Genomic DNA, 27624 nt, shown 5'->3' on the forward strand with positions numbered 1-27624 from the left:
GAAACTTTGAGAAAAATGTAAGATTATAAAAAAGATTTGAAAAAAAACTTTATTTTACCAAAATAAAGTTGTAAATTTATGAGAAATAAGTCAACGTTTTACGAGTTTAGTCATAAAATTATGATTTAAAAAGTTTTACAAGGAAAAAGTAATGTCTTTTTGAAATGATTCTTTATGAGAATGCAATGTCCTGCAACATATATTTGACAGGTTATGTTTGATTGTTAAAAAATTGTAAAAGCTAACTGTAACAGTTTAATTATGAAAAATCCCCACTTTTTCCTTGTAAATTTACAACTTTCTGATGCAGAATTGTACAACCCTTATTTTACAAATGTGTGACTTAATTCTCGTAAAAATGTGAGTTTATTTCTTGTGTTTTTATTACTTCCTTCCTGTGAAGTGTAGAAGTTTTTCTCAAAATTTGACGAATTTATTCTGATACATTTATTTTTCTCTTTATGTCGTCCCTAATACTCTGTTGTACCCGGTGCATCTTTCAGCTCTAACTTCATTTTTTAGAGATGCCTTTGTGTACTGTTTTACTTCATACTTCATGAATACATTTTTGTTTTTCACATTCATTCGTTTTTCACATCGCTAATGTTTGATATTTTCTGAATTTTGCAGAAAGACATGCTAGATCAATACAAATGTGGTGCAGACTTTCTTCCATCTCCTCTGGCAAGCAGGCCAGAATTTGCCTTTAAGGCAGATCCAGTGTGGGAAACCCAGGGCTTTCTCACCGCTGTGGCAATCGATGTGGAGAACGATCACACTGTTGCCTTCTTGGGGAACAACCAAGGAGAAGTCTTTAAGGTGGGGGTGCATTTTTGGAAAAAACTTATTATATATTTTACCTACAAACTTTTTAGAGTGTCCTCTCTCCTTCCCCAGGTACACCTGGCCAAAAAGGCAGAACACTACGGCACGATTCCTGGTGATGGCATGAGGGAGAATGTTAATAGAAACCTTTTTTTTGACCTCAGTCACAACCATATATACATTACCACAGAAAGAAAGGTAGGTTTTTCAGAGCTTCCTTTTTAATGGGTCTTATACATGTCAGTTTGGATTTCCACTTTAGTCAAAACTCACATTCTAGACACCGTAACTCCACACCGATAACCAAAATGTTTGTTCTGATTTGGTGTTTTTACAGAAAAAAGGTTAAAGACGAGACTGAAAGAAATAAAACTAAATATGATACATTAGGTATCAAGAATAATACTCCTGAGTTAACTCTATTTATGTAAAACAGCTCCATGACTAAAGCATTAGTCACCTGCACCCATGGGTGAGCTGCGGGTTTTGGTGTTGGCCGTGCCCGTAAAGGGTCATAGACAGGAGCGGCTGCCTCTCAGGAGTTTAAGGCTTTTGCGGGACACCACGCAAGTGGAACTTACCTTTGTCGTGCATGTGATAGTTGTACAGTGACGTATTTATAAAGATAATCTAAGTTGCACACACTTATGACGTACTGTGCCCTTATGCTGCACTCTAGTGAAGATTTTCTCTCTTTGGACTCACCCAGGTTTGCCCATTTTTATGCCTGCAGACGCAAAACGTAAATTTGTAGTCTAACTATGTGCATGTTTGTTGTTGTGTCTTTGTGCTCCCAGATTCTGGGAGTGCTTTAAAAAGAAATTGGGGTTAACTGAACTAACAAGAAAAACTGAATCCACTTATCCTTATGTGACTCCTCAGCTTTAAAGTATACTTTCAACCCCTTTGAGTTGTGAAACAGCTTTGTTTTAGCATTGTCACCACAAAAGGGAATTTAGGTAAAGCCGTAATGATTTCTCCATTAGTCTGTTATTTCATGGAAAAGTTTGTAAATCTGTCTGAAATCTGTCCGTTTTGACATCATAGTGCTATAGGATACTATAACATCATTACACATACTTACAACTGCATTAGCACTTTAGCTTAAATCTGGGCTTTCCATAAAGCAGGGCTTACAGATGTAATACTCTTTGACAAAATAGCTTCGATTCTGTCCCATTTGACATGGTTATAGTGCCATTTGTGGCAGGTCATTACATGTTTCACCATATATGTTGAAGTTAAAAAATCGTTCACATGTGTTCTAAAAGCCACCGTTTTATAAGTGAGGTAGAGGATGGTTGCAACAATTTGAAGATGTGAAAACATTTTTGGGTTTATGAGTATAGTTTTCATTTTTTGACAATAAGAGAGATTAATTTCTTATTTGCACATCGCATATCGAAGTAACACCTATAAATAAAATAAATAAAATGTGGTTTTAGGCAGATATTTTCACTAATTAGTAGTAAAGAAGAAACAGTAATAAAATGAAGTAGACTGTTTCAGCAGATGATTATGATAGTATGTCCTGCCAGAACTTGCCAGAAATCTCCCTCAAGATACACAGTTTGATTGCATCCCGTGTCGTAATTCTGCAGATCACCAAGGTGCCGGTGCAGACATGCCTCCAAAAGACAGACTGCCAATCATGCATGGACCTGAAAGACCCTTACTGTGGCTGGTGTGTCCTGGAAGGGAGGTATGAATCTTACACCTATACTCATGCATGCATTTGCCAATGCATAGGCTCTGACAACCACCTACACATGCAATTCCATCTGTAGAGCAAGATATTTTTTCAGTTTATTTCATTTTTGTTTTCTTTCTTTCATAATCATTTAGTGCTTCTCTGTGTTTAAATTCTACCTCCTGTTCTTTGCGAAGCTGAAAGAAATTTAAGTTATTGTTACATGCAAATAAATTAGACTGTAATTTACTCTCATTTGCTTTAACTGTGTCTGATTGTGTATAAATATTAGATTTTTTATTACATTTATAACCAATTTTAATAGACATAAACAGAAAAAACCATATCTTATTAGGATTTTTTTTACATAACTACTTCTTGTGAAGCTTCAAACAATGACTTTCAATGGAAAGTCTGTGTAAACGCGTACTTGGCACTTCTGCGTTCAAAAGTCTCGCGTGTGTACGTAGCTACACACATTTTAAAGCTATGGACAGACTGGGCATTTGGCGCACATTCAAGAAACGTGCTAAACAAAGATTCATAACCGTGCATTTAGCCCAACGTGTTCACACTAGACAAGCAGGAAGGGGATTCTGTAGGAAAACGTGTGTAGCTACAAGTGAAATCGAGAGTTTTAAATGCAGAAGCCCAAAACCAGCATTTATGAGCTCTGTGACACCAAGCCCTTCATAGATCGGACGAGAGTTGTGAAAGAAAAAGCCTCTTGCAAAATTTTCACCACTTCCACGTTTCATACCAAACCTCTTCCAACTGTAGGTGATGGACATGTGCTAGTAAACAATAGCAAAAGAAATATTAATCTCAATTATTTTAAAATTTTTCGATGCACAGAAGATGTTGATGTGAATAGGTTGTTCACAAGGTTAAAAAGAGTTTCATCGTCTAAAGGTGATGTGTGTGCTTTATTAAATTGTGTTGTAAGGAACTACACAGAGTTAGCCTACAATCTCATGTCTGCGTTGTTCATGGTTTATTTAAAGATGCACCAGGAGGTCCGAGTGCAAGCGGGCAGAGGAAAAGAACGGCTGGCTTTGGAGCCCGGCGCAGCAGTGTGTCAAGATTGCATCCTTTAGCCCACCGAATTTTTCTCGTGAGAAAAGGGGAAGCTCTGTAAGGATTTACACTTGTTACTGTTTTCTTTCTTACTTTGTGTCTCTGCATTAGGCAGAAGTCTATAGCCTGAGTTATTAACTGTTTGCATTATGTATCAGAGACTGGGGCTCTAATTCTTCCTTTCCTGTATTGATCCATCCATAAATTCAAGCTGTCTTAAAACTTTCCTGCCTGACTGTGTTTACATTTATCTCCTAAGCACTTTGCCTCTCCTCTTATTATTGTTTTATATTTTCCTACTTTCTAAATCCTTTTTGATCAATCCATCTGTAACTTGCAACCGATTTTCCATCTAACATGTTTCCTTTTTTCTCTCAATCAATCTGTTGACTTTTAGCAGAGACCTTTCTCCAGTCTGCACTTTTAGTTGCACTGACTCATGCAAAGACAGAAAACATTCTAAAAATGTAGCCGTTCTACACTGAAACTATATCTTTTCCCTTTTAATCAGAGTTTTTTTTTAATCTTTGTATTTGTTTTTCTATTTTCAGGTCCGAATACACATTCAACCTTTTCCTGCCATTGGACCATCTGACCAGTTGCAATGCAAAATTGATTCTTTCCTGACTGAAGGTTTATTGCAGGATTCTGGTCAAGTTTTTTGTCTTTTGCCACATCCTTCACTTGTTCCTCCAACACCTGAGGGTCAAGGTTTGTTCTTCAGTAATCCATTTATCATTTTTTTAAATGCAAATAACGAGTTACCTTAACACCATACAACAAAGAACAAAAAAATGTCATGTGGAGTTCCACAGGGTTCAGTCTTGGGGTCTGAAGCTTTTTTTTTATATAAATAATTAAGAATTGCAAGGTTTTACTGATATAGTTGTTTGTATTGTTAGCTGATGACACTTTTTTTCCATTTAAACAATAGCTTCTGTTATTTTAACAAACAATCCCAAGAATATATCAATTTTGTAAAATGTACAGTGTTCACCTTTCGTGGCCTCGCGTTTTTGCATGTTTTTTTCTGTGCAATTTTGTATCCCTTTTTCCTGCAGCCTGATTGGCTGGAGACCTCGTCGCTCAATCTCCTCTGTGCCAAGTTGATTGCCGGTTATTCTCAGAACGTAACGCGATAAACGAAAGAGCCCTATTAGTGTTTCACAATACATTTATCTTTTAATTACCTGTAAACAAAAAGAAAATTTTTATTTTTTACAAACACTTTTTTTTGTTTTATTGTCTAAAAAATGAGTTATTAAAATTAAACTTACTCAGATTTAATGAGATTTATAATGAACAAACTTCATAAATCCTCTATTGTTTATGTTAAAACGTGTTTATGTTAAGCGTTACACATTTGTTGTGGTGTGAACTATTGTTGTTTTCCTCATTGCGTTAGACCAGGGGTCGGGAACCTAAGGCTCGCGAGCCATATATGGCTCTTTTGATGGTCACATGTGGCTCGCAGACAAATCTTTAATTCAAATTTTTTTTCTTCATTAGACCAGTCCTTCTCGTGCGCGATGCGATGGCAGAGGCGCGCAGTAGTAGCGGTGCTTAGAGAGACAAATCTGCGCCAGCACTAGTATAAGTTTAAAATTGTCTATTAATTCACAGAGTTTGTACCACCCGGAAACCTGTGAATTGCCGTGCCTAAAAGTGCGCGCTCCCGTCTCTGAGAAAGAGCGCGCAGTTGCGGGGACGGGATGTGTGAGGGAGAAAGCAGAGGGTGGGGCTGAGGTGTTGTGGGGACAGGCAGCAGGTGAATCGCGCAGGGATTGTAAATAGGTAAAACCCACTGCCTGTCACTCACTGCAGCGTGTGAGTGTGTGTTTGGCTCCGCGTCTGCATGTGAGCAGTCTGTCTCACATCTACAAAACATTCATACCAACCTAAGATCACGTTTAAAGTCTCAACGCCTGCATGAAGCAGAAACTCACCACGTAAACCAGACTAGACCATCAGCAAAACTACCACGAGAAATACTCATCATTTATTAGAAACAGCATAACAATGGTATTAAAAAGAATCCACAGACTTATTGTACTTTAAAAAGGTTGAAATTACATCAAATGCACACATTCACTTGTATTTTAGTTTTAAACATATTGTCGCGGACTGAGTTGGATGGCTGTTGGGCCGCGTTAAAAGTTCTGGAGTTCATTGACCGCATCAAGCAGAGAGCTGATTGGCTCTCAGTTCTGTCGCTCAGCCTGTTGTTAGGTAGTTTGGACCAATGGGGTTCAGCTATGGGCCGAATAAGGGAAAGGGGAGGGCTGCAGCGGGAGCAGGGGAATATAAAGTTGGGAGACGCGCTCTCGTCTCGTCTCGGCGGGAGAGATTCAGGAGTTGCTGAATTAATTGTTCGGCGTTTGTCGCGGTCTGCAGTAACCAGAATAAAGAACCTTAAAAGAGGTTAAGTCTCCGTGCCTCAGTGTGGGAAAGGGACACTACATTATTGTATGGCTCTTTCGAAATTACATTTCAAAATATGTGGCGTTTATGGCTCTCTTGGCCAAAAAGGTTCCCGACCCCTGCGTTAGACCATGTGTAGTAGGGCTGCTTTTATACAATAGTCTCTCTCACATATATTAAGATTAAGGCTTAAAATTAGGCTAAGTGTGTTTTTAAAGCGTTTTTTTTCTGGTGTTTGTGTCAATATGCCTATTCTGTAAATGGCCTCCCTGGAACATTTTATTGTGTAATATGCCTTTACTTTCACATGCAACAATAACTTTTCTTCACCTCACTTGCTTTTTTATAGATTTCGTGCCTGTACCAATCAAAGTTTTGGTCAACAAGAACGTGGAGCTTGCCACTAAGGACTTCAGGTTCTACAGCTGTGCTGCCACAGTGAGGAACTCTGAAAATGTGCCGTGAGTAAAGCTCCCACCAATCACTTCTACTCTGTCACCTGTTGAAAAAACACGTTGACGTTGAGCACAGCATCAGCTGACAACTTTGATGTAAATTTATCACCATGCTTGAACAGATGAGACATCAAGGCTCTGTTTGTAAATTGTGATGCATGGTTTTTCTGGATAAACCTCTTCCATTTTTTAATATTTCTTTAACCAACTCGAGGAAATTGCCTGAGTTTCCTTTTCATTAATCAAAAAAGAAAAAAGGTCGATCTCACCTTTTTTGTCTGCATTTTTCCTTTTTTTTCCTTACTTCTTTCACACCATGATGAATGAGTTTTGCTTAGGTGTAAGTTACAGGTATTCATTTTATTGTCAGCAGGAAAGATTTCTGTGCAGGATGCTCTGATGAGTCTGCATGTTTTACAGGATTTTCTTTGTGTGTGGAAACATTAACCTTCCTTTCACTAATTTAGTTTGTATTGCTGTGTCCTCAGGTGCATGTCGTGCGTGGCCAGTGCGTGGGAATGTCAGTGGAATATACTCGATCATACCTGCAACGACAGGAATGACGCTGTGACAGGTCCTCACATCATCAGACACCGTGAGGTTGGTCACCCAAAGCGATAAAAATCCAATATTGTTAAAACTCTTAGTATGCATCAGATAAATTCTTCCAAAAATAGGGAACAGTTCTGAAAAACTGAACATCACACATTATCAAGTGGCTCAGAGATTCAAATTGCTCCAGACAAATTAATAAAAGCACAAATCTGTTTATCATCTGTTCCCATCTTGCATGACAAATGTTAAGGGCACAAGATATGAAATTACAAGTCAGCAGATGTTTCAGTGATACACTAATCTGTTGGCAAAGATAAGGGTGTCCATTAAGTGGATTGCATGATTAAAACTTCTGCTTATAAAAGTAGCTCTTGTAATTTTAAGTTGTGTTTTTACAGAGAATGAGTTGTCCTCGATTTGAGAATCCGGATCCCAGCCTGATCCCTGTTGGTGTTAAGACTCCAATCAGCTTTGAAGGGATGCACCTAAACCAGGTAAAACACTGCAACCAAAGGTGGATTAAATCTCAGCAGGTTGTGCATGTGTGCTAAGCTTTAGAGAAAGAAAAAATAGGAAAGAGTTGGATCATTTAGTTTGATTGATTTGTAAAGTCAAAACTACTTTTCCAAACACATGCAGAGAAGATGACAGCATGGCTGCTGTCATCTTTTACTAACAAATGTATGCAAAACGAGAAATAGTGACATGAAAGGCTGAACTTAAACACATCATGTACGACACACACTTGCACATATTTGTGCAACACATACTCAGAGGAAACATTTACTATGGCGCTCAAATTCACAGATTGATAAAACATTACGGCCATTGAGAAGTTCAATTCCTTGATCAAGATTACTTCAAAAGGCACCTGAAATTTTTCAATTGCATGAAATGCATGTCACACATGGCAGCGGATGGAGTTGAGTTTGAGTTTCAGATTTGAAATACAGTGTTCCCTCATTTATTCTGGGGGTTACTTTCTAAAAATAACCTGTGATCTGGGAAATCCTTGAAGCAGAATTATATTTGTTTTAATGCTATAAACCCCTAATCACACACTTTATACCCTTTTCTCAGACAGACATGAACATTTTCACACTTTTCTCTCTTGCCTAAACTTTCAATGTTCAAACCTTTTGTAGTAAATAAGTCCAGTATTATAGAATGAAAACAATGATCTGCTCATAATCCAACATTTATGTAACTCTGGCAAGATCAAGGCATTCTGCACTGGAGACACTTTCAATCCTTCATACATATTAAATATTATTCCTCAGCTTTTTATCTTGAATATTTTGTTGGTAATTGCTGATAAAAAACAAACAAAAAAAAACTTTTCTACTACTTTACTTGACATCCAAAACTGATTAGTTATCAGTCTCTCTAACCTTCTGAATGATTTTTTTTTTTTTATTGGATTTTATGCTTTTGAAGTTGTTTCTATTCCGGATTTCATGGATGTTATCCATTCAAGAGCAACTATCATGTCTTTCCTGAGTGTTTTTGTGCTGAGCTCAGATCAGAAAAACACCATTCAAGAATTCACCAAATATATTGTTCTTATGATGTCTTGCAGAGTCAAGTTTTCACCATCGGCACAGAGCTAATGAAAAATGTAGAAGAGGAGGTCAACTTTGAAGGAGGGCAATTCTACAATTTCAGTGGCTTCATTGTGAGTATGGATGTGGGCTCATTGCTTCATACTAGTTTTGATACGATGCTTTTGTTCCGTTATTGAGCTCCCGGCCAATTATCTCCCCAGCCTGTACAGATCCTTGAACTCTGGCTGATTTAGGTAGCTTGTTCTTAAAGTGCAATTTAGAACAACACTGAAAGAGTGAAATATATAGTAGAGGACCACTTGAATTCCATTTTTTCTGCAGCAAATCAACCCACATGCTGGCTTTTCAGCTTTGTGGAGCTGTCCTTATTTTTCAAGTTCATAAATAAAATTGCCTTTTAAAAGCTTTGCGGTCACTTTGATATTCTATAGCTCCCTCTAATGGACAGGTTCCTCTTACATGAGTAATTTTAGCTCAATCTCTACATTGTGGATTCTGTGATTGGGAGGTTTAAACTGTGCCTTGCCCCCAGCTATGCTATTTTTCCACCATTGATTTTCTTCAGCTTAAAATCCTCCAGACTGGGTATAATTTTTCTTTCTTTCGCTTACTCTTGGCATCAAGGAACAGCAGCCCACACTGTTTGCAAGGAAGAGCTTAAGTGCCATTAATCACTGGACTTTGTATTTCTAATTAATTTTTTTGTGTTTTCTCTTAGTTCCCCCACACTGAGACCGCAGAGACCAATGTTCTTTTCTATGTGAAGGACAAGACTTCTGGCAAGAAGGTGGACAGCACACTAAATGGTACATTTACACCCCTTAATATGGAAGCATTTTGTACACTTTTATGTATTTAATCTTACTTTAATCTCCAAATTGAACTAAATCATACATTAAATTGATATCTCATTTTATATCTATTAAAGAGGAATTAAGGGGTTCATGACAGGTGATTTCCTGTTTCTCTGCTTTGTCCACTTATCAGTTACGCTGTACAACTGTGCCAAAGGGAGAGAGGACTGCAGCCTCTGCAAGTACGCAGACTCCAAATACAAGTGTGTGTGGTGCAGAAAGCAGAACAAGTGTGTGTTCGAGAAGCTCTGCGGCACCCACCAGGACGAGGATCTGCAGAACGTCCAGTGCCCCAACCCTGAGATCACAGACGTGAGTCTTACCAACAAGTTGTCATCACGTCATGTTGAATTTTAAAATGGAAACTCAAAAACGGATACTTGTGATGAGCGGTGAAAAGATATTGACCTTTGCTGATTGGATCATTAGCCAGAACAGATGATTTCTTGTGAAGTTTTCCGTTTTGTCCTGGTGTTGACAGAAGATTTGGGATTCTCCTTGTGAGCATGCTGCAATGTTCCCTGGTCATGTCTAGACTGGATCAATATTTTGTTTGCTTGCTCAATTGTTATGGCCTTTTTGTCATTGACAAAATGTAAACAAACATAGCCAGTGTTTATGTCTGCATCTTTTAGCCAAACCAAAGGATTGGAAACGAAATGGATACACAGGCAGATAAAATACAAAAAATAAATCTGTTTATTTGCAAGCAAGATGCAACTGTTGTGTGTAATAACCAGTTTAATACAGAGTTACGGCACTGATTCATCCAATCAAAAAGCCCAAAAAGCTTTGTCAAACACACTAAGTGTTGTTTTCTGTGTTTGACATTTTATTCCCCTACATGTTTCTTTACACAGGTCAAACCACTGTATGGTCCTTTAAATGGGAGCATCTCCATCACCATATTTGGCTCCAACCTTGGCATTCATAAGGAAGACATTAAAAGCATCACAGTGGCTGGAGAACCCTGCATTCATCAGAAGGAGAAGTATTCTGTATCCAAAAGGTAAGTCATGTGCCATGTGCTGTATTTGTTTGCTTTCTAGCTTCAAATGACCTTATGATATTATAGTATTCCTATATACTGTGTTTTAAGGTCTTTCATAGTTGTGGACAAATTTTAAAAGAACAACATGTGTTTAGTTTAAAAACTTTAGCAAATATAATCATAAATTTAATATATTACCGTATTCACTTTCCTTCTTCTATTGGCATTTAAAAACTGTGTAAAAATGGCCAAAAAAACAAATGAAACCTTTGGTTAGTCAGTTTTAGAACAAAAACAATGTAATTTGTCAAAGGAATAGAAAGGCTTTAAGTATTTCTACACATAGCTTTTTTATTTTGGCTTTAATTAAATAATTACATGATGTTTTTTGTGCCATTTGGGTTGTTTCTACATAATTTTAAGGCCTATAAAGATTGGTGCTTTTTTTTTGCATTTGTTTTGTAAATGCATTTTCAAAATAGATTAAAACATATGTTTTTATTTACTGCTTAAATTATTTGTATTTTTTTAGCCCTTTGGTGTTTAAGACTTTCATCCCTTCAGTTTCATAGATGTCATATTGAGTAAGGGTACAAAAAAGGTCATATTTTAAGTTACCCAAATTCTCTTCAGCCACAGCTGTTTTTATAAAGTGTTTATTTCAAATAGATGGCCTATAAAAGGGAAAATAGCCACTAGACAGAACCGTTGACACCTGGCAGGATGGAGCCACGTTTACAACAAAATCTTGGCCCACCATCTGCATGATGAGACATAAACTAGAATTTATGTGAACAGATGGAGGAGTTTTACTCTTAAATCATCCACTTTTGCCGCAAACATGTCTTTGCTCTGGCATTTAGCAGCAATTCATAGTCAAATTGCTTATGCATTTGGCTCCTTTAAAGGCAGACTTAAAGCCCTTTTTTTTTTATCTCATTTTCCATTGAAATTTCATTTAAGCTGCAGCAATAACATGCAGAAGTGTGGGGTTGGAGATCATAATAGTTGAGTTAGCCTTTTTTTGACCCATGATATAAAAACAAAATGGTAATAAAGTGTGGATTTGTTTTTTCCTTTTACTTCCTTTTCATCTGGTTAGAAGCAAGACCAGTTTATGTCTTAAACATTGTTAAAAAGGTTTAGGATGAGGAGAGTTTTAATTTTACTACGGGCATATCAGGATAAAATTAGGTGGCGGAGCTGGAGCATTTTTATGTGGGGGTGGTAGGGGGGGGGCAGAGGACTTTGGAAGGGTGGCAAATGAGAACAGGAGGGTGGAAAGCCATTACAAATGAAAGGATCAAAAATACATATTTCAAACCGTTGTATTACTGTTATTTATATTAATATTAAAACAGCAGTTCTTTCAGCTGAAGTGCTATTATAAAAATTGCTTTTTGTTATTTTTGCTTAAAGAAGCTTGGATTGATCATTTCTTAATCTTTGTCAATCATGATACTTGTAGTGACTCAAAAATTGGAGGGCAACTGGGGGCAAAGCTTTGTGCAGGGGGGGGGCAGCTGCCACCCCTTTTCCCCCGTAGCTCCGCCCCTGGTGCAAAGTAAATAAACAGTCATCACTTAAAAGAAAAAACCAAAAAAAAAGACATTCCTTCAGTCTTAGTTGAATTGAACCTGAAGGAGAGACTATGGTTCTTAATCGTAGCCAGAAAGATATCTTAGTTTTAGTTTATAAAAATGGAACTGCAACCACTTGACATTAAAATAGGTGTTGCTTGTAATATTTTTTATGTTTTTTGCTGATCTGTCCAGCGTTGTTTGCGAGATTGGCCCTAAACGAAAGCCACCCAATGAGGGCAAGGTCGAGGTGGAGGTCAACGACAATAAAAGAGGAATGTCTCGCTTTAGCTTCACCTACAGAGTGGGTATACTCTCTATGCATTTATTCTGTTCAACTATGCATGTTTACAGTATAGGTTTAAACCCCAACTCTCCCCTATCCCAAGCAGGGGGGAATCATCCGCTTCAGTTGAGATTGTCATTGTTTATGGAGTCTATTATATTTTCAATTTCCTGGCTGCACAGAACACTTATCAAGCTATACTAGGCACATGGCATGTTAGACGCCTGTTCAAAAACAACACGCTTGTGTGTTGGTGAATATAATACCTAGAAGGACGTTGCACTGCTAAAGCTGCACTTGGAGCCAGAAAATGAGTTCATTCGTCTTTACCCAGTTGACATTCAGCATTTCTCTGTCTTTTTTTTTTCTGCTGTTCATCATTCCTGTGCATGTCTATTTAACTGGCTCTGTTAAAACTTCCCTACTAGGAAGTACCCCACCTACTTGTTTGCTCAGCAAATTCAAGCTCATGTGGAGCTTGTATGAGTTTGCGTGTCAGGGGTTTCTGATGAAGCGAGTGGGAGTAGATTAAAAAGTGTGCAAAGAAATGTTCTTGTTGATGACAGAGAACTGTTATGTGCGTGCAGTATGAGTGTAGTAACGTCAACCCCCTATTTACTAGGACCCAGTTCCTACTGCAGTGAAGCCCTCTAGAGGTCCCAAAGCTGGAGGAACACTCATTACAATTTCTGGAAAATTTCTTGAGACTGGAAGTAAGGTGGATGTCCAGGTTACCATCGGAGGAGTGCACTGCGCTGTGTAAGGATTTCTTTTTTTTTAACTAATTGGTATTCAAGCCAAAGGCCTATTCTGTTTCAATTAAGTCTGCTCAGTTGATACAGCTACTTGTTATGCAATGCAAATTCTGAAATTTGTGTACTTTGAAGCCTGTAAATTGATTTTCTTTTCTTTTTTTATCCTCCTTGTATCCCACTGTATAAAGTAACTGACCTTTACTTTTGATGAAGCAGCAAAAAGGATTAGTTAATTTTAAGTTGCTGTTACTGACGATACCAAGGAGAAATTTCAATTTATAGTCCAAAGAAAAAGATCAGCCAGATTGGAATTTAAAGACCCACTCCGATCATCTTTTGAACTATTTTAAGAGTTCCCATTGATTGTGATTGTGCCATTTTAGCCAAAATCAACAAACCTGTGTCGTTTTTCTAGGACAAAGTTTCTGCAGAGCAGCAGTAGTTCACTAGAAATTTGCCTCTGAGTTGTGAGCAGGACCATTAGTGCTAAGCAACCCCGCCCCTCTTCCTAACCCCATCCCAGCCCAGCATGTTTTCTACGTCACAAACAAACTTGTTTTTCAAACGTCCTTTCTTTTGTCTACTCCTGATCTAAATAAAGAAATACTCAGAAATGCAATTTTGATCTTAATTTTCTTCATTTATGTTCTCCACCATCAGACAAATTACCCAAGAACAGGTTAAAAAGACCAAAAACATTTTCATCAGAGTGGGTTTTTAACAGCGCTTGGCTGCTGGCGTGTATGCTAAGTTGATTTTTTGCCTTGACAGGGAGCAGTTTGGAGAAGAGATCACCTGTAGAACGGGAGAGTACAAAGGAGAAAAGGTGCCCTCTGAAGATCTTCCCATCACTTTGAAGTATGGAAAGAGCACCTCAAGAACCATTCAGAAAGCCTTCAAATTCTTGGAAAACCCCACCGTGCTGGATCACACCCCAAAATCAAGCTTTGTCTGGTTAGTTGAACACAAGCTACACCAATACTGCCCGGTCATGGTCCTTCAGATCTACAGCCTCGCCTGTTTTCCAGCTCTTCCTGCACTATTTGCTGCTGATTAGCTGAGTCAGCTGTTTTTTATTGGCTGAACTCACCTGATCCAGCTACCCCCCCACAAGCACTGCAGGTAGAGCTGGTGAACAGACGAACCTCACTTGGGCACGACATCCCTAAAAATCCAATTTTATTTAAGGTTTTTACCTTAACTTTTTTATTCCCAAATCATATTTCCAAATTCCAATTTTATTTTTTAATCCTAATTTATGACAATTGTTTTGACTTGATATTTTTGCTACCCTCCATTTATTTTGTACTTCATCCTCTTTGTAAGTCAAAAACCTAAACATATGTATATACATAAGCACATTAAAAAAACCCATCTCATTTCAGATAATGCTCTGGAAAGATGGAGAAAAGTATTACTTATTACCAATATATTCTATCAGAAAGGGTTTTTCTTTAACTTATGCTTTGAAAAAAAGTAACAATAAATTCCTAGAAATATTTTAATATGCTTAAACATACTTGTTCCTTAATTATAGTTTAACCTCTTAAGACTTGAGGTAATATTTGGGTTAATCTTCCACTCATGTAGTCACAGGGCACCAGTTAAGCAGAATTCACTACTGTGGTAAAATAAACAAAAGAAATTTGATGTCCACACATGTACACATGTGGACGCCAGGTCTCAAGAGGTTAAAATTCTTCTCTCAGAGTTCTTGTACATCGCCTGTCCATGGGCATCCCTGATGTTTCTTCTTTTTTCCCCCAGAATCTGTTTTTTCTTTTTTCTTTTTAGGAGAGCAGGGATGCCCAGTTTGGCTTAGTCTGTTTAGTTTAGTTTAGCAATTGCCTATTATATTTTATGACTGATTTCATGTTCTTACACATTTACCGATATGAAGCCAATCGAGACGACTATTGTTGGAAGATTGGGATGTATAAATAAAATTGAATTAAAATAAATTGAATTAACGTTGAGCTGATAAAAGCTAATTTTAAAGGAATACTACAAATCAATGTTGCGAGAATTTCTCTTAACTTTCGCCAAAAAAAAAAAAAAGATTTATGTGGAGACAAAACTTATCATAAAAATGCTTACTCTCCTCTGGAAAAAAATACTTGACATTTAATTAAATATGATCTTTTTAACCATTCCATTTTAACTTTTTTTAATTAACATGCTATCTACTCTTTGTATTACCCACAATACCCTTGTCCAGCATGAGTTAATGTCATATATTGTGTGTTCTATAGTGGAGGGAGGACCATTGTGGTGACCGGGTCCGGCTTTGATCCAATCCAGACCGCTCGCTTGATGGTTCAGGGAGACAATTCATCGCACGATGAGGTATTTCTGTGTATTTTTTATCAGCATTCTTGCTTCTCTTTTGCCTTTCCTTAATTATTTTTTTATGTGCCAGCAACACTTTTATCTCAAAAGCCCTAAAACATTTAAGCTGAAAAATGTTGTTGCCATTGTTCAGAAGTCACTAAATAAAGTATTTTTAGAACAGCTTAATCATATTGGACTGGCTCTGGCAGGGAACTTTTTCTGTTAATGTTGGCCCTCCTGTGTAATGGGCAGTATAAGGAATTAATTATTTTGTTCATTTCATTTAAAGACTCACATTTAATAGCAAGCACTAAGGTTGCAGAAGATTATGTGACTCTGTCACTCTTCACCGCTTTATACTGTGAATAAATCCCTTGGTCTTGCCACCTAGGGACAGGGGAGATTTTAAAATATTTTTGGCTGCCACACACTAACGGCGGATGGGAAGTGTTACCTCAAAGGCCTTGGCTACCCATTATAATAAGCTGTTCTTTAGTGAAGTCTCTGAGTAAGACCCAAACATGGCGCCTAATTATGACTTCTGTCATTTGGTAAAAACATATTCGCTTGTTGGTTAGTGGCTCGTAAATTTTCTTTCTGGACCTCGGGGAACTTAAAAGTTTCAAACAAGATTACTTCACCACATTTCCAAACGTATAAGTTACAAATAAACGAAAGTGTCATTCTAACTTTTGCAATTTAAACCACAATTAAATAGACTTTCTTTTTTTCGTTAGCCCAAACTTTAAGAACCTGTGGTGACATCAGTGTAACAAAAGAACATCAGAAATGTGTTCTGTGGTCCACTTGGTCCCACATAATTTTCTTTTTTAAGAAAAAAGGCTCCGGGTTCTAATGGGTCAATGAAAACAAGTGCTAAAATCAATAAATGATAATCAACAAATGCATAAAGATATGGTGATAGTGTTCCTCCCACTTTTGGTGGGCAAATGTACATCTATATATAAGCTAACTGTAAATGGATTATTTTGTCAATTATAACGGCACAATTACAATGAGAATTTGAAAACAGACTTATCTTGTTTTGTCTCTCTGCAAAGCTATTTATGCAAAACTCAATGGGGTGAAAAAGAAGATCAAATTGAGTGCTTACAAATGTGCACTTCTAAAGGAAACCTAGTTTACTAATTTCACTGTGTGTTCTGACTTTTAGACTATTTAACTTAAATGAATTTTTTTTTAAATCCTTTATTTTTTGTACAATTTTGTTTTTCTCAGTAATCAATAAAACAAAATATCAATCAAATGTAAAAATGCAGTACATTACTAAATCGTACTTTTATTCTTTATGGGTACTTTGGGTGTTTTTTAACTGAACACTTTAAATATTGTTTCTATGATTCCAGCTTGCCGAAGCGAAGAACGACACATTCATCAAGTTCAGCTCTCCACAAATAAAGGGCTCCCTGAACCAGCACCTTAAAACCTACATTTATCTGGACAGCTTTGTAAAGGAGCTGAAGCCTTTTGACTATTATTCAAACCCCACCTTCAACAACCTGACCAAGATGATCATTCCTAGGACCAGCTTGATTGTCATCCACGTGAGTGCAAAACTCACAGACACCATTATTAACCTGAAATTGTCTTTGTAACAGAAAGCAAGGGAAATGATTTATTCATCGACTAAAGAATGGGGGAAAAAACAAAATAAACATTATTTTTAGTACATGCTGCCATTAACTAGCTGTTTAGATACTCGCTTATCTTTTTACAGTAGGTACTCCTTTTTTTCCTGAAAATCTGTTATTTTTAGGAGTATTTCCTTACCGAGAAGGACGGTCTAAGGGCAGGGATGCCCAGTTTAGTTTAGTTTATTTAGTTAAGTTTAGCAATAGTAGCTATTTAATAACTGCTTTTATGTTTTGTACTACTAATGTAGCTTGTAAGACAACTGTAATACTGGCCTTTATAAATATAACTGAATTTGATTTAATGTAATATTTAAAATTGGTGATTTAAAATATCCTTTTAGGCAGTAGAAGGTTTGTTTTTTAAGAAATTTGCTGATTTTCAAAATGAAAATCTGTAGTGATTTTATTACATTGCAATTGCTTGGAAAAAAAAATGTCTTCAATAGTGAACATGAATGTAATAATAATTGGATAGATACCAAGATCACAAGTTAAAGAACAGAATGCACAAAATCAGATTAAAATTAGGCCTTTTGATGACACAAGATGTGTTTATTTGTAGTTTCTTTTAAGTATTTCAATCAAAACACCCCTAACATTTTAGTTTCTCTCTCCCTGCAGGGTCGAGGATTCTCAAAAGCTATGACAGTTAAAGAGACTGAAGCCTATGTGGGAGATGTTAAGTATGACGTCACCGTGCTTCGAGATGACAACCTGTTCCTGGTTCCACCTGACAAAGAGTCTCAAACTTCTGCCACATGGAACGAGACATCCACCAATAAAGAGCTTGATATACGGGTCAGAGGATCCAGTCATTATTATTGACATTTTTTTTCTTGATGTGTGCCTAACGTAACACTAATGATGCTGCAAAAATATCAAAATTCTGTTCTGTAAAAACTTTTGAGATAAAAATTGTAAAGTTCTCTTAAGGTATTTTTTTTAAACCTAGATGTTATCCAAACAATATTTTATTCTGCTCTTTTTTGTCTTCTAATGTAACTGATCAATTCCCAAAAATATGACTCAGGCCAATAAAAATATTCTATATCCAAGTCAACAATTGAGCAGTTCAGACCCAGAACTTCCACATAATAGAAATACTGTTTATTATATAATAAATTAGCAGCTGAAATGTGTTTTAAGTTCTGTTTTCTCCTTTACTCTGTTCAGTCTTTAGCAGTTAGGATTGCTTAAGCAAATCTTTGACTATAATACCTGATGTTGCTCTGTTTCTAGATCAAGTTTGGGAAATCGGAATTTAAGGCCGGCTCAGTTCAATACGAAAGAAAGAATGATTTGTCTCTCTACATCATCATCCCTGCGGTCATTGTACCCATGCTGCTCATCATCACTATATCTGTGTACTGCTACAGGTGATTGAAGCTTAATTGGGTCAACTTCATGCCATACAATACTTAAAATAATAAATCTGAATTGTACAGAGCTTGTTCATTTTAGAATCAGTTTATACTGTGGAGCAGAAATGCATGTTTTACTCATCTGTTCAGGAGAAAGAGTCAACAAGCAGAGAGGGAGTATGAGAAGGTGAAACACCAGCTGGAGAATCTGGAGGAGAGTGTACGGGACCGCTGCAAGAAGGAATTCACTGGTACTGACAGTGCAGCTGCAAAAAATGAAAAGCATTTCAAATGCTCTGAAGCTCATGATCATGTTGTGATGTGCTTAAGTTGTTCTTAGGCAGTTAATCAGAACTAAAGTAGCAGATTCAGTATTACCATATTTTCCACACTATAAGACGCAGCGGAATGTAATTTACAAATAGTTAATTTTTTGAAGTTTTGTTATATGTAAGGTGCACTGAACTATAAGCGAGACAAACAAGTCAGAGATAATTCCATCTGTCAGTCAGACTTTATTAACTGCGTTCACTGTAACTGTGGAATGTAACACACTACATGTTTGCTATTATAGAAGTGTTACCGCATTCACAATGACTTCAACTGCCAACCTTGTTTGCAACATGCAGAAAACGAGTCTGATATAGTCAAGAAAAACATTAATGGGACTGCGCTAACTCCTACGCTTGTTAGTAACACGTAATAAAGACATAGCCCTACACCGCTACATGTGCTAAAAAACAAACCGACTTCTTGTAATTCTTGTAATAGAGGGATGAACAGTAAAGCCCTTTTTGTATAACGCAATAAAGCTTTCGTTTTGCTTTTTTTTATTTTGTAGACTTGATGATTGAGATGGAAGATCACACCAATGACCTAAATGAAGGAGGAATCCCCTTTCTGGACTACAAAACCTACACAGACCGGGTCTTTTTTCTGCCCTCAAAGGATGGCGCCAACGATGTCATGATCACAGGGAAGCTGGACATCCCAGAGGCTCGGAAAAATACTGTCAATGCCGCCCTGAACCAGTTTTCCAACCTACTCAACTCTAAAACCTTCCTCATTAATGTACTTAACACTTTACTCAGCAATCTTTGTTTGTTTGTTTGTTTGTTTGTAATGATGCACCTAAATACGCGCTAAATGTGCATTCTTGGACGCGCTTTTAGCATGTAGTGTTCCCATTGGACTGTCGGTACCTGATACTAACACATGTACTCATAGTTGGAAGAGGCTTGGTGCAAAAGGTGGAAACGGTGCAAATCTTGTGGGTCTTGCTCAAGAGCTTTTTCTTTCACAGCTCTTTTCCGATATATGGAAGACTTGGTTAGTTCCAAGCGTAAACTGCAACTGTTATTTTCTCCTCCATAAGAAACTTTAAAGCGTTTGGGACTTAGGTGCTTGAAAAAGGGCGCCAACCATACGTCACGACCAAATCCATGTCCCCGATTAGTCAGCTGGTTTAATTTTCAACACGCTTTAAATGGCTGCGCGTTTTGTCTGTAGAGCCCGAAAACTGATTGAGTAGCTTGGCATGAGCACGAGAGTTTTAAACGCAGAAGCCCAAAAGACGTATAAATTTACATACGTTTACAAACGTTTAGACTTTTAAGTGGAAGTGGTCACTTGAATGCACATTGCAGAGGCCAGTGTGAACGTAGCATAAGGTTCACCAGCAGGCTAAAAGTAGCAGACAGCAAGATATTTCTTTAAATTTTAGATACTTTACAAAAGTGTGATGATTTCTTAACTTTTTATTTTTGGCTGTAATAGAGACTAAATTTTTGTGCAGTATTTCACAAATGCCTCTAAGCATTAGCTTGCATTTCTGTAAACATTCTTTGTGTGTTTATCTCCAAGTGATTTTATTATTAATTGAAACAGTGCTATGTATAAGGTATGAGGCATTACCCTGCTATTTTATTATAACATTTTTCTTGCATGTTCACTATAGGTAACACATTTAATCCCCTATTGAAGATTTATTCTTCACAATTGTACTAAATGTTTAAGCATCAGCCCTAAGCACAGTGGATATATTGTGAGAATCTGTTTTCGGTTCAAGCTCCCATCCTTTGAGTGTAAAACTGTTATGTTGTGGTTCATGGAGTACAGCATTAGAAGTGTGGAAGTCACAGAAAAGGGAGACGTGTTATTCCGGTATTGCTGGCACAGAAACAGACTCTGAGGTGTAAACTCCATGTGTGGGTAGACTCCTCTCCCACTAATTAAAGTAATTTAAAGTCACAGTATTTTAGAACAAAACCAAAATATGTTTTATTTACTAATGTTAGTCATTTATGATTTTAAAGTACACAGTTCTGAATTTTCTTCTATGTTTTAGACTATCATAAAGACTAATTCACCTTTTTTGTGTTGATTTATGCTCCCTTTTTTCCTCTTTCTTTTTAAGTTTATCCGCACCCTCGAGCGCAGTCATGACTTCAATGCCAGGGCCAGGGTTTACTGTGCCTCCCTGCTGACAGTGGCTCTGCATGGGAAGCTGGAATACTACACTGATATCATGAGAACTCTGCTGCTGGAGCTGATGGAAGAATACGTCCACAGCAAGAACCCCAAGCTCATGCTGCGCAGGTCAGTGTGCTGCACACAAATGGGCAAAAGGAGAAATTGCTAAAAATAATTTGTCTCAAGCTCGTAAAGAAGCCTTCCCCCAGATCCTTAAATGTTCATCTATATCTCAAATGAGTGTCCACATATGTGAATTTCTATTTTGATGGTATCAGCAATTTCAGATGGACATTGATTTATTTAAGATAGACACTTACTATAGCTATCTTGCTTTCTGCTGAATTTTACAATTACTTCTGTAGATAACTTTGAAGAGGCAGACTTCTGCTCTATCTTCTCCAGTGCCCCTCCTCTTCCTCCAGCTTCACCCCTCCCTGCTGTCCTCCAAATGTGCTAGATTGCCATTTTACAGTACTTCTTTTTTCTATATATTTTTCATAAGATCAATACAGATCAGAGGATCTTTCATCAACTGAGCTGTGGACTACCTTCAGTTCTGCCATCGATATTCACCCAAACTCTTATTTAATATTTTGAAGACTGCATTAGTTGTGTGACAATTATGATAGAAAGAGATGTCTTTGTTTCATTGTGAAGTCCATTTGTAGTTTTGTTTTTTGAAATTATGCATAATTTTCATTGTAATTTACGGCCATATGATATTTTATTATTTGCGGTATTAGGCCAAATCCAAATTGTTTCCCTACCCCTATGGCTTCTCCTACATTTATCCCTCCAAGCGGAGCGATATGGAAAAAAAAAATACACTCTTCAAATTCATTACTACCGCTTGATGACATCATCAGAAGTGGCCGGTCATCTACATTAGTGTGTAGCTCCCAGCGCTCGGAAAATACATAATATCGGTTTTATAACTTAAGTCGTGCAAAAACAAAAACTCAACACTAACATTTAAATGTAAATGTCTGTCCTTTAGAGTACACCCACGTGAAGAAATGTGTTTCTCCGTAGGTGATGTGGATCACCCTAGTGGCAAAGGGATAGCCAGCTTTAAGTCGCTATGCCTCCTCCTTAAAAACCCCCACTACATCTTCAAATGCCCCTACAATTTGAGCAATAGGGAGGAGTCAGAGGGGGTAGGGAAGCAATTCCAATTCGGCCTTAGTCTGTCTTTTTTACTCCAATCAAACCAGTCTAGTTTGATTAGAGTAAATAGTTTTTCTAAAAAGTCACATGTTGAAACTTTTTGGTTTGTTTTAATATTCTTATAACTGTCAAATCCTCCACTGACTTCTGCTTCCCCATTTTTGTCAGAACATTAGCTCAGGACCACTGCATGTGGTCTGACCTATCTGCTGCACTTAGACAGGCTGTAGCTACGAAAGTACACATCTTAATTATTCCCCAACGAAGAAGCTCATTATGCTGATGAGCCCATTGGGCCAACGCAAGCCCGTCTTTGTACAAGACATGTAATTATGGATGTCATGATCTAACAATGAGAGCCGCCTGTGGATATCTCACAATAAGATGGGTTATTTGTCAAGTGACCGCTGACACGACTTTTGAATTCAAATGTCTTGATGCTGACACAACACACACATAAGTGGACAATAAACGATACTTGTTAACAGTCCTCTCATTCTCAAGATTTGTTGTAATTGTTTTTGTTGTTTCTTTGATGAGTGGTTTGCTTTTTTAAACCCACAAATTGATGAGTTGAAAAATATTTCAATGAATTTTACATTTAAATTCTTGTTAGGAAATTTATTCTGAGCACATGAGTGTAGGATTTTATAAATTGTTGATAAATACATGCCTTTTTTTTTTTTTTTTTACCTTTTAGATCAGAGACAGTTGTGGAAAGGATGCTGTGTAACTGGATGTCCATCTGCCTTTACCAGTTTTTAAAGGTAACAATGTTTTTGAAATTGCCTTTATTAATCCATGAAAGCGAACATTCAGATAACCATTATTTATTTGTTGTTTCATTTGAAAATACACAAAACCAACTTGAGTTTAAATAATTTGGTTTTATTGCTATGTGCACCAAAAGCTTGTATATTTTTGTGTTTGGTTGGTACAGTACTGTTGGGTAGTAATAGGACAACCTGTAATGATGTATGAATGTAGAACCCAAAATATGACCAACTACAGTTTCATTAAAATTACAAATTAAATAGGAGTTACTTAGAATATAGTTGCATTATTGAAATGGAGGTATTATATTCCAATACTATTTCACGCTCTGTCTTTAAACCAAATAAAAGGTTTATGTAACTATGTTTCACATTGCGTCACACGTTTCTAGTTATGTACATGCAAGTCTACAAGGCGCTGATGCAGCTTAAGAGTTTAAATTAGGGGAGGCAACAGCCTCTCTGTCAACAGTGTAAAAATAGAACTTAAGAAGTCACCAAAGACAGCATGTTCATTTTCCAAACTAGATCACTTTAAAAGGAATAGTAAAGAAACCTTAAAGCGCCATTACAAACAAAAATGGAGCTGGTATTCTCTGATTTTTCTGTGGATTTATGAGTTACCAATCAAATCTTCTTTTTACTTTTTTTTTCTACACTTTCTTAGATCAAAAATTAGTTGTCCCTCCTTTGTGCTGTATTATGAATTTGGGCAGCTCTCCAATCAGCTGGAACACAAACAGTTTTCTCCTGCTCTGCTCCATTTGAAATCTTGTAGCGAACATTCAAAAAAAGGAATCATATAAGAGAAAAAAAACCTGAAACCAACCCTTATGATATTTCTGCTTCTGGCTTAATGAAGCACATCTCCTGTGATTGAAACTTGTTTACCAATTCCTGTTCTTAGGGGGGTAACTATCTAAAGGGTTGAATAAAATCAGGCTTTTCTATAAATTGATACCTAACATCTGTTGATCTATTTTCCAACAGTTCTTAGTGGTCTTTTGATAATTTTTAGCCAAAATAAAAAACCTGTGTTGTTTTCGAGGACATAGTTTTTGCAGGTCAACTGTTGTTCATTAAAAATTTTCCTCTGAGCTATGGGGAGGACCACTGGAACGGAGCAAGGCCACCCTCACTACCCATCCTACACTCTCCCACTAGTTTAAAGCCCCTCACACCCCCAACCTAACATTACCGGTGCAACAAAATTGGTGAGCAAAATTGGAGCTATCGAGCTGTACAGTTTTGAGCCAGATTCCCACCCAGGCCTAAAAGGTGGATGGATCTGAATGGAGCGGAGTAGTGGCCTGCCGATTGTAGCACCTACATCACAACTACTATCTTTTTTAAATGACATTTTTTCCTGCTCCTGGTTCACAACAATTTTTCCTTTGAGTGTAATAGTTTTGTACAATAGTTTTGTAATTTTAGACAATACTTTATCTTCATTCCAGTTTTACACGTAGTAACATTGGTTTTACATGTCTCTTGTTTTGTGGGGAAAAATATTTCTGCACTTTTTTACTGAGTTGTTAGTCATGGTAATTAGTTTCTTGACATGAGTCAGAACTTTTTTATTTATTTTTAGAACAGCTCTCTGCAAACAGTGTGTTCTGTTCTTGTGCCCCAGGACTCTGCAGGCGAGCCCTTGTACAAACTGTTCCGCGCCATCAAGCACCAGATCGAAAAAGGGCCGGTGGACGCCAGAGTCAAGAAAGCCAAGTACACCCTCAACGACACAGGCCTGTTGGGGGATGATGTAGAGTACTCGGTTTTGGTGAGTTACACAAATATGACAAGCACACAATCACACATCCACCACAGCCACACTCCTACATACAAATTCAGAAACACTCACCAAAAGCTGCACATGCTGCTTTCTGATTGCATGGCAAGCAGCACAAACTCTTAAGTATGTGTCGTTGCCTTGGTAACCACACATGGCAGGGAGAGAGACCCTGAAGCGGCCGACCCCCTTTGTGTGACATTCATTTTTTCTGATTTGTCAGTGTACTCGGAGTGAAATAGACTAAGGCTACTAATTTCACTACAGGGAGGGACATCACTATACGGTTTAGGTGAATGTACAATTACCATCCGCACAAGTACCCAGCACCAGCCACCTACACAACCTCTACTTGACCTTGCCAACTGCACATGCTCCGAATTCATTCAAGCAGCTTTCAGGAGTCAGGAAAAGCCTTTTGTGTCTTATTCTGGTATTTTGTTTCCGTAATGGAAGCTAATCTGAACACAGCTGTTTTACTGGTAAAGTCGACACAAACAAAAAGACCCATGGGTAATGGCGTTGTTGAGGACAATTATCAAATTAGACCGAATTACATGTCTCCTGTTGTGATGGATCACCTTCTGCGATTAAATTAGACGAGGAAAAAAAACACAAGCCGAATTTCACTAGCAGATGCAGTGTTTACTACCAGCTTCAATTCATAACAGGCTCTTCACTTTCACTTCAAATGCAAATGAGCTCACGAAGCTGCTGTTCAGATCAGTTTGGCTGCTCCTTATTTGAGTCTGTTGAGTGGTCAGTTTTATCTAACTGAGCTGACAGAGTGCGAGAGGTAGGGAGGGTCAGAGTTGGCTCCTGCTGGGCTTTGGTCATTAACCAGCCAAGGTCATGTCAAGTGTCACTGCAATGCCTATGTTTGTGTGCACGTTCAGAAACCCAGTTGCCATAACAACAGCATCCCAAGACAGTTTGCCATGTGTGGGTGGCAGGCTGGTTGCTCTGACCTGTTTGAATATTTCTGCATGCTCTTCATGCGCTGCTTGAGTTTAGCTCCACCCATTCTTAATGTGTACGTCTGTGTCTTGCTTGCCAGAATTTGCAGGTGTTGGTTCAAGGTGAGGGCCTAGATGTGACGTATGTCAAGGTACTGAACTGTGACACCATCTCGCAAGTGAAGGAGAAGATCATAGAGCAAGTGTACAGGAACCTGCCATACTCCCAGCGCCCCAAGGCTGACGGCGTCACTCTGGGTGGGTAAAAAAAATCTCATCTACTAATGAGTAATGGATCAGTTACAGGGCAATGTTGAGGATGGCAACATGAAAACTTATTTCAGACCTGGACGGAATTAATCAGATCAAATCTGAAGTGCATTCTTGTGAAAAAACTTTTCTTCTTTTCATGTTACTCTAATTTGATAGGCATGTGTGAAGGGCCATGTATGTAAGCACGCTTTTAAAAAACGTGTTCTCGCCTTTAATAGCTCTTCAGTAACAACTCAACATAATGCAAAGTGTCAGAAGATGGTAGATCCGTCTTTAAGTTGGACCTCAGGGTATTTTCTGAGTGGTTTTATCAGACTCTTTACACTATCAGACTTTTTGCAACTATTCCCTCCTTTATTGTACTTTGCAGAGAGCTCCCTCAGGATGCCCTCACGGCATTTCTGCAGGGCAGAAAGCTGCAACTTTTCTGCAATGTATCCAATCTTATTCCACAGGTACATTGTATATTTGCTGATTCAATTGGAATCATTGTCTTGCTGCATAGGATGTTCAAACTATATTAGCAAAAAGGAATTTCGCTGGGAACCTATTTACCAAAAGGTACCTGTCATTTCACCCCCACCACCATGCTTTACAGGCGTTCCAGCTAAAAGGCATTGATTTTGTGTCATGCCAAGGTATTTTTGCTGATATAATCTGTTTAAAAAGTAACATCTCACTAGTTTTACCTTTAGTTTAGAATTTAAATTGAATTGTTTTTGTAGGATACAAAAATTCTTTTACTGACTCCCTAATGGGAGCCTAAACCAGTTTAGTTTAGGTTCTCCAAGTGCTGTTGTCAAAGACCTTTGAGATCTTACTAACACCTCCTCAGCAAAGAAATGTAACAGGAGCGCAACATTAAGGAGAGAGACAACAGACACAAACGCACTGAATTGAATTTGTTTCAGGTGTTCTCAAGAAGTCAAGGATCCTTTCCCAAAAGACATCCTGTGACAGGATGGTTCATTTGGTACAAACGTCAATTAGTTGTCATATTATACAAAGGAAACTCATCCACAGCTTTACTTACGCAGAACTCAACACATAGATGCTTTTAAAAAAACACACATTTGAGGTCAGCTGTGGTCATATTAGTGACAGGGAAAACTCCTTTTTTTTTTAGGGTCAACCAAGCAAGTTAATTTACAATGATTTGGCCGTTATTTTTTTGCCAAGCAGTGTTCCCTTGTTTATCGCTGGAGTAAAAATAAAGTAGAATAACAGATGTTTTATAGATGTTAAAATCTTCATTACACTCTTTAAACACTTTTCTCACTGACTTGAACATTTTTACACTTTTCTCTCTTGTTTAAACTCTCAACATTCAAACCATCAGAAATTTGCAGTATTATAAAAAGAGAAAAAAATGAAGATCTGATTGCGATGTTGGGAAGATTTATATAGATTTGGAGAGCTGCATGAATCTGTAAAGGAGACATGGTAAGGTCTCCAACCAATCAGGGTGCAGAACATGGTGAGCTTTTTAAAAAAAAGAAAAACATGCAAGATTGCACTGAAAAAGGGTTCAATGCTCCCTAGCTCTATTGCGGTTCACCTTTCACCTTTCATACAGCTAGGGAGCATTGTGCCTTTTTCTGACACAGATTATGACTGTACCTACCGTCTACCATCTGCTGGTTACAAGACCAGTGCAGTGTCACTAAACAAGTCTCATTTCTGCTGTAGTTCTTACATAAACCCTCAAGTGGTTTTATTACACGGACTCGTGCAACCAAAATAACCCAAATGCGGATCGCTGTGAACAGAGACATTGACAGACTGTTAGG

The 27624-nt window shown here is 37.6% G+C and overlaps 1 protein-coding gene across 2 annotated transcripts in view; it reads left to right on the forward strand.

Annotated features, from left to right (window-relative positions):
• plxnb2b (plexin b2b) overlaps positions 1-27624 on the forward strand; it is a 121093-nt gene that overhangs the window by 82966 nt on the left and 10503 nt on the right. For both annotated transcript variants that reach the window (XM_011475918.4, XM_020703861.3), the window contains 25 exons: positions 631-819; positions 898-1023; positions 2427-2527; positions 3520-3649; positions 4144-4303; positions 6363-6474; positions 6957-7068; positions 7422-7517; positions 8603-8698; positions 9307-9394; positions 9576-9754; positions 10303-10451; positions 12209-12317; positions 12922-13058; positions 13826-14008; positions 15307-15400; positions 16753-16950; positions 17662-17838; positions 18280-18416; positions 18552-18652; positions 19243-19472; positions 20818-20999; positions 22744-22810; positions 24450-24596; positions 25663-25819. In XM_011475918.4, coding sequence (XP_011474220.1) covers positions 631-819; positions 898-1023; positions 2427-2527; positions 3520-3649; positions 4144-4303; positions 6363-6474; positions 6957-7068; positions 7422-7517; positions 8603-8698; positions 9307-9394; positions 9576-9754; positions 10303-10451; positions 12209-12317; positions 12922-13058; positions 13826-14008; positions 15307-15400; positions 16753-16950; positions 17662-17838; positions 18280-18416; positions 18552-18652; positions 19243-19472; positions 20818-20999; positions 22744-22810; positions 24450-24596; positions 25663-25819 — 3457 coding nt within the window. The remainder of the gene's footprint in view (positions 1-630; positions 820-897; positions 1024-2426; positions 2528-3519; positions 3650-4143; positions 4304-6362; positions 6475-6956; positions 7069-7421; positions 7518-8602; positions 8699-9306; positions 9395-9575; positions 9755-10302; positions 10452-12208; positions 12318-12921; positions 13059-13825; positions 14009-15306; positions 15401-16752; positions 16951-17661; positions 17839-18279; positions 18417-18551; positions 18653-19242; positions 19473-20817; positions 21000-22743; positions 22811-24449; positions 24597-25662; positions 25820-27624) is intronic.

This window comes from Oryzias latipes, chromosome 6 (assembly GCF_053564925.1).
Source record: "Oryzias latipes strain Hd-rR chromosome 6, Olatipes_Hd-rR_3.1".
Classification (NCBI taxonomy): domain Eukaryota; kingdom Metazoa; phylum Chordata; class Actinopteri; order Beloniformes; family Adrianichthyidae; genus Oryzias; species Oryzias latipes.